Source organism: Mya arenaria, chromosome 13 (assembly GCF_026914265.1).
Source record: "Mya arenaria isolate MELC-2E11 chromosome 13, ASM2691426v1".
NCBI classification, from domain to species: domain Eukaryota; kingdom Metazoa; phylum Mollusca; class Bivalvia; order Myida; family Myidae; genus Mya; species Mya arenaria.
The window spans coordinates 34,989,284-34,997,271 of NC_069134.1; the positions used below are offsets into that span (position 1 = coordinate 34,989,284).

General features: G+C 37.7%; 1 protein-coding gene across 3 annotated transcripts; it reads left to right on the plus strand.

The window, feature by feature from the left end:
- Positions 1–992: 992 nt before the first annotated feature.
- On the plus strand, positions 993–6,592 carry LOC128213012 (uncharacterized). Of its 3 annotated transcripts, XM_052918466.1 has the most exons (3): positions 993–1,444; positions 2,430–2,614; positions 4,909–6,592. In XM_052918466.1, the coding sequence occupies exons 2-3, from the start codon at positions 2,434–2,436 to the stop codon at positions 5,889–5,891; spliced, it is 1,164 nt and encodes a 387-aa protein (XP_052774426.1). In that variant the 5' UTR covers positions 993–1,444; positions 2,430–2,433; the 3' UTR covers positions 5,892–6,592. The 3 variants fall into 3 exon arrangements, with proteins under 3 accessions (XP_052774426.1, XP_052774428.1, XP_052774427.1); XM_052918468.1 differs by lacking the exon at positions 4,909–6,592 and having other exon boundaries at positions 2,430–3,434; XM_052918467.1 differs by lacking the exon at positions 993–1,444 and having other exon boundaries at positions 2,238–2,614.
- The last annotated feature ends 1,396 nt before the right edge of the window (positions 6,593–7,988 follow it).

The following is a 7,988-nucleotide window of genomic DNA, read 5'->3' on the forward strand; positions in this document are numbered from 1 at the left end:
TCTGATGTGAAAATAACAGATCACATTGTAAATCTTCTTGACAGGCAAACAGGAAACAGAGATTGGACGAAGACAAGCCTATCATGTAATTGAAATACATTGTACGGATATTGACAAAAGATTTAGCTATATGACCAACATTTTTCCGTCTCTTAAAACACACCATTCGGGAATTTGCTTCAAAAATCTTAAGAAAATCAACTTTTTGTAGAAATAATTGTGACACTTTATTCAATGTTCCCATCAGCGCCTTTAAAGCATGAAATATTGTTGGGGGTCCGGGGCACCTAGGGTACTGTTAATCGGGCTAGCTTGTATTAAGGACGGGGACAAACAATGGCTAGACAAATCGTGTTAAACTGTAACACCGGTACTATTCAGTAAATACACTAAGAATATTACGTTGTTTCTCTTTAAGACTGTGATACACCGTTTATGTTCATAGTCATTTTCCTTACATTACTTTATACGCTTGACACCTTAAATTGGCTTTATGACTTTCCTTCAGTTTATAATACGTGCAACACAAAGAAAGACACTTTAAACGTTTATATGTTTTATTTCTATGGACGGAGAAATAATGTTTTCAAATAACGCCAACACAATATACCCCTCGATTATCGCGTTAAACTGTTATTATATGTCGCTGTGTATAGTTTATAGTATACAGTACAATTAATATTCATTTAAGTCAGCCTTCACTTCCACATTCAACAATATCATAATAAAGGTTAAAGAATTCTATTGCTTTAAGTTATAAATCGTATTTTCATAAAGTTACTACAAACTAGTATAAATTTGTATAAAACAAAGTCTAGCCGTTTTAAATAATTCAAATACTGCCGCTATAACGTACTTTTATTTGCGTAAAGCTTTAAATCAATATTTTCAATACTGCGGCTATACTCAATAATGGCAAAAATGTCTGAACCCTGAACTGAAAAATCGCAGCCCTTTTATACTCAGAAAAATATATCGATCAAAACATAATTTATATGACAAAGGAGATATAAATTGATTTATATTGTGCATGTGTATATTTTGATAACGGTTTGGACAGGCTGAGAGGAAAAGCAGTGTTGGGTTCTGTTAACGAAACATATATCAGTGTAAAATAACCTCAGCGCAACGGAAGCAGCATGGCAAGCATGCGCATTACGGTCTTTCTATTTTCCAAGCTCATGCAGATTGCACGCTGCAAATTCGCTGTCGATTTTTTCTCACCAGTTGGGTTCATCGTGATTTTTCGGGTTAAAAGTACATCGTATCTTTTACATTAATTATTTGAGTTGATATTGCATCAAAATTATAATCGGGACATTGGAACTAACACACTTGTCACACGGTGAACTGATCTGCAGTGTGTATATTGCCGTACCTGGGTTCAGCTACACTCTATCAATTGCACCTCCTTCCTGTGAAGTGCATATCAGCAACACCCTAGGTATTTGTATCCACAGGGATTGGTTTTGTTTGCTCTTACATATACATCAATTATCGCCTTTGTATGGTGTTTAGTTATTCATTAATTTTGGGAAGATACTACCCATGAGGTTTTACTTTTCTAGTAAACCATATATTGTTCGAATGAACAGCTATTTAAATAAGTACTGGTTACATAAGATACAATATTGATACCTTGGGCTTTAATGGTTGCAGAACTATGTGTCATGTTACTATCACTTTTATGTGAAATTATTTCATGAAAGAATTTAGGGCAATACTAGTATGCCTATTCCTATCCTGTTATCACTTTATGTGACACTATTTAATTAGTTGGGACAGATTTTCGGGCATTGGCTATACGCCCATTCCCTTTCCTATTATCACAATATGTGACATCTTTTTTTTTTTATGGATGGATTTTTGGACATTGGTTGCGTGTCTATTTCCTATCCTAATGATCACTTAATGTGACATTTATTTATGGATGGATTTTCGGGCATTGATTGTGTGCCTATTTCCTATCCTACTATCACTTAATGTGACATATATTTATGGACGGATTTTCGGGCATTGGTTGTGCGCCTACTTCCTATCCTACTATCACTTAATGTGACATTTATTTATGGATGGATTTTCGGGCATTGGTTGTGTGCCTATTTCCTATCCTACTATCACTTAATGTGACATTATTTATGGACGGATTTTCGGGCATTGGTTGTGTGCCTACTTCCTATCCTACTATCACTTAATGTGACATTTATTTATGGACGGATTTTCGGGCATTGGTCGTGTGCCTACTTCCTATCCTTATTATCACTTATGTGACATCATCTCAAATATGGATTTTCGGGCATTGGTTGTGTGCCTATTTCCTACCTTTCTTATCACCAATATGATTGTTATTAACACAGTGTGTGTACAGGTAACAACTTGTAGCCTGTACCATAATACACACACAAATTAACAAATCTCATTAATTTTAGCATAATGCCCAAGAAGAACCCCAAGACAGCTGGAACGGGTAAACGAAAGGCAGTCCAGGATCAAAACACGGGGAATAAACAGAGCCGCCTAGCAGTCCTTTTAGCTGACGCCATCTCCAAGGATGACGAAATTCTGTCCGAAATCGGCGAACTCCTTGGGAATAAGGACAAGAACAAGGCTGACGGTACGGAGGTTCCTTCTATATCATCCGAGTCGTCCGATGACGAATGTACATCCGTGAGTGTTAGTGAAACATCTATGCATACCGCCTATGCATATGAAGACATTTCTTTAGGGGCTTTCTCAGCTATTCATCCCCCGCTTGATCAAAAACTCATTGATAAAATAACAAACGGAGAGTTTGTGGATTTTCCATATTTACTAAACAAAGATCACAATAATGAAACCACAACCATCAGAAAAACAAACAATGCCACCATTACTTCAATACAAAAGTCATCCCCACAGCCCATTACTGAAATTGGCCAATGGAATAGGGCTTTCCAAATGTATGCTGACGTTTACTCGGCAAAATACCCTACTCAAGCCCCTCATCTCTTTCGTTACATGTCAATCATTCAACACCTTGCAAACACATCAAAACACTGGCAACTCTATGATGAGAAGTTCAGAAAACTGCGTGCTGTCTCACCTTCCATACCCTGGGGCATCATACACACAGAGACGTACCTATTTTGCTCAATACTGAACCAGCCCTTTCGTGGCCCCTCTAACAACAACTCAAAATTCCTGTCAAACAAAATCATGTTCAGAAAAGGTTACTGTTGGGATTACCAACAGTCTGGGCAATGCAGAAAGCCAAAGTGCACTGTCGCCCACCATTGTAGCAACTGTGAAGGACCCCATGGCGCTTCACGTTGCTCAAAGCCATTTAATATGCCAAAGAGATACTCTTTCAACACACCAAACTTTCAAAAATCAGGCCACTCTTCAACCAAACAGTGAGAAGAACTTTAAGTTGCCTACACCCGTTCTTATCAACACATTAGCACCTTACCTTGGTGGATATGACACAGACAAAACACATTTCTTGGTTAAGGGTTTTAATCAGGGATTTTCATTAGGAACAGCTGACTACATTCCTCCTAGGGTATCACAGAACCATTCTTCAGTTCATAAAAACCTCGATTTTGTCAGAAACAAAATAGCCACTGAGGTTACACGTGGGCGCATAAAGGGTCCCTACATTACACCACCTCTGCCAAATCTCGTATGTAGTCCCCTTGGAGCGGTACCAAAACGCACCAAAAACAGCTTCAGACTCATTCATGACCTTTCATTCCCGTCATCCAAAGCAATGCCATCAGTGAATTCCCTTATTCCAAAACATAATTCTGTGGTTACGCTTGAAACATTTGACCACGTTGCATCACTCATTCTTCAATGTGGCCGAACTGTACAATTGCAAAAGCTGACATTGAGGAAGCTTTCCGCATAATTCCAATATCACCATTGGATTATCACAAATTGGGATTCACATTTGAAAACAAGTACTATTTTGACACCGTTTTACCAATGGGTGCTTCATCTTCAGTGGCCATTTTTGAAGCTTTCTCAACTAGTATACAGTGGATCCTACAACACAAACTCCACATAAACTACGTATCTCACATCATTGATGACTTTATTTTTGTCGGTCATGCCGGTTCGAATACATGCTTTAATTCTCTTCAAATGTTTTTAGATTTTGCTAAAACAATTGGTTTGCCAATTAAGTCTTCAAAGACAGTTTTCCCAAACACCCAAGTTGAAGTGCATGGTATTCTTGTAGATACCAACTCTCTCACAGCAAGCTTGCCACCCGACAAGGTACAACTTTTACGCACACTGCTAGAAAGTTTTAAAAAGCGTAAAAAGGTAACCCTGAAACAATTGCAATCCCTCTTGGGTCACCTCAACTTTGCCTGTAAGGTTATCAAACCGGGAAGGTGCTTCTTGCGCCGCCTCTACGACTTAACTATTGGGTGTACGAAACCAAACCATCATATCCGCCTTACAAGCGAAACAAGGGCTGACATAGCTTTATGGCACACATTTCTCAATGATTACAATGGCTGTACTCTTTTAACAGGGGATAGATTTACCACTTCGACAACTCTTAAGTTATTCACCGATGCAGCAGGGTCAAAAGGTTTCGCATGTACCCACGGGTCATCTTGGACCTTCGGTATATTTCCCCAAAAAGTCAAAGAACATCATATCAACATTCTTGAACTGTACCCCATTGCCCTGGCGGTTAATATGTTTGGACATCTTTGGCAAAACACTAACATCTGTTTCATCTGCGACAATATGGCAGTAGTGTACTGCCTAAACAAACAGTCCTCTAAGGACAAAACCATGATGAAGCTCATTAGGAATATCGTTCTCTCCGCATTGGAAAACAATTTTTGTTTCCAGGCCAAACACATTAGCACAAAGAAAAATACAATTTGTGACTTACTTTCTCGGTTACAGGTTCAAGAAGCACTGACCTTAGCCCCACATCTGAACAAAACACCGCTACCATTACCAATCCAGATGAGCCCACTAGCATTGCTGCAATGAAAACTCATCTAATAACTGCATCTCTTGCTCCGTCAACAAGGCTCTCATATAAAAGATTCTGGTCAAGGTTTACTGTTTTTGTTTCAAATATGCCAGAATCAAGAAGCTACTTACCAGCAACATCCGACACAGTTGCCTCATTTGTGGCCCACCTACATTTACTGAAATACTCCCCGTCGACCATCAGCAGTCACCTTTCAGCAATAGCGTATCAACATCAGCTCACAACTAATCCTGACCCTTGTAATTCCTTCATCGTACGCCGCATGGTTCTAGGCGCACACAAAACCAACTCAAAATCTGACTGCAGAAAACCTCTTCTGTACGAGGACATAAAGAAACTTTGCAAAGCCACAGCATTTGTATTTGCAACAAATCCCTTTTTGAGACAGTTATGTCAAGCGATTCTCTTGATATCCTTTCATGGATTTTTTCGAATGGGCGAACTTCTCCCTTCTAAAAGCAGCAAAGACCATCAAGTCGTACAATTGAAACATGTGGAATTTAAAAAGAAATCTGTTCACATAAGACTGCATCGACACAAAACTAAGAAAACAAGCACACCATGTTCAATAATCATCCCCTCTTCTAAATCCTTTTGCCCTGTCACCTACTTAAAAAGCTACCTCAGTCTGAGAGGGAATAGTAAGGGCCCACTTTTCATATTGGCAAACAATTCCTCTTTAACACTGGGAAAATTCAAAACACATTTCATGAAACTTTTGCACTTTGTCAACCTGTCACCTAAATACTACAAATTCCACAGTATTCGGATTGGAGCTTGTACACAAGCAGTTATATCAGGAAAATCTGAACAAGAGATCATGCTGTTAGGAAGATGGAAATCTAAAGCCTTTAGAAAATACATTAGACTTTCAAAAATTACATCCTAGTACTATTGGTGTTGGTCGTGCATCAAAATGAACAGGATTTGCTCCACATAATACCTTTTCATTTATGGAGATATTGGTTGTGTATCTCTACAGTATACTCATACCACTTGCCTTTACCATAATACTCTGTTGATGTTGGTAGTGCATCAACAATTCATATGCAATTTGAGTTGTTTCTAGTCAGCATGGAATTTCTTTGTTATTCCTCTTACTTGTCTATTGTTAAAATAACTAAAGCAATACTAAATTTTGAACATACTGTGTAATACTACTTTGAAGTGGTCATTGTATACTGTACCATTTACATGTTTTTACATTCATGTAACTTATAATTTACCTTAACCTTTTCTGGTCATTTACCATTGCGTCAACTTGTTATGTGCTCATATTTGATATCACGAGGCAATATTACATGTACATTGTTGTATTTTCTATTTATATACATATATGTTAAACATTTGGCATTTGCTTTCTTGGCCATAATTCAACTTACTCTAGTCAATATCTTTGCGCTCTCCCTTCCGTTGGTTGGACTTGGTTTGGGACTTTCTTATACGTCCAACTTTATGGGACTTTTACCCATTACTTACACTATTATGTAATCATTATTATACAAGTTATGCGGACTGGGTTGCAAATGCACCAGTCCTTTTCAAAATAAATTCCGGCAGATGCAATATGCATCAGCCCTTTTCAATCCAATTGGGTGCTAGTATTTACTGTCCCATAAATAAACTTTGGATGTGAGAGCGCAAATATAAAAACATAATTTATATGACAAAGGAGATATAAATTGATTTATATTGTGCATGTGTATATTTTGATAACGGTTTGGACAGGCTGAGAGGAAAAGCAGTGTTGGGTTCTGTTAACGAAACATATATCAGTGTAAAATAACCTCAGCGCAACGGAAGCAGCATGGCAAGCATGCGCATTACGGTCTTTCTATTTTCCAAGCTCATGCAGATTGCACGCTGCAAATTCGCTGTCGATTTTTCCACCTTCCCTCCCCGCCTCCTCTCTGCCTGTACAATTTGCTTTGTGATTATGTACATTAATTATATTGGACTTTCTTATACGTCCAACTTTATGGGACTTTTACCCATTACTTACACTATTATGTAATCATTATTATACAAGTTATGCGGACTGGGTTGCAAATGCACCAGTCCTTTTCAAAATAAATTCCGGCAGATGCAATATGCATCAGCCCTTTTCAATCCAATTGGGTGCTAGTATTTACTGTCCCATAAATAAACTTTGGATGTGAGAGCGCAAATATAAAATAATTGATCGAAAAGACTCGAAAAGTGAATCGAAAAGTGTCGAACAACTTGATCGATCTAAAAATGCGATCGAAATGCTATCGAAATTAATCGATCGTTTCCGACACTGTCTACGACTTTTAATTCTAAAAATAGAAACATCAATGTCTTTACTGTGATGTAAACAAGACTGGAATGTTAGTATAACTGAGCAGGCTTATGGAATATAACAGTGGTAGCTGCAAATCACTAACCGTGAAATTATGCGTAGATGTACTGTGTGACCTTGAGCGAAAAGGAAGTGCATACATGTAAACAACAAGATGGCTGACAATGTGAAAGTTCAACATAAAAACATGGAATTTACTTGAAATAAGCGACTAATCGAGGGTAAAACGAATAGTGAATTAAGTATAGTTAACCAGTAAGTCTTACTGGTGATGCTTATTATGATTTTTAATTTTACTAGTCGGTAAACATATACGAAAATAGTGTAATTTCTGTGAAACTACCATAAATGTCAACGGGTGGGGTAATGCAATAAGATGTTTTCATATCTGTAAAGTTTGTGCTACCCCACCTGTGTTTCAAAGTAATCGAGGATATTGATTATATCATATATCACAGGTAAGTCCCATTTTTACCATATAAATTCAAATAAATTGTAAAATGCAACTTGTTATTGTTAATGTTAATGATATTTTAAGAACTCAAATTTATGGCTGGCCTTGGGCCTATCAACACCCCCATCTTTAAAAGGCGAGCTCCTGCCGCCTTAAATATTTTAAACAACTATAAAGTCAATTAAAAACTGTTCCGACGGAGTGGTTTG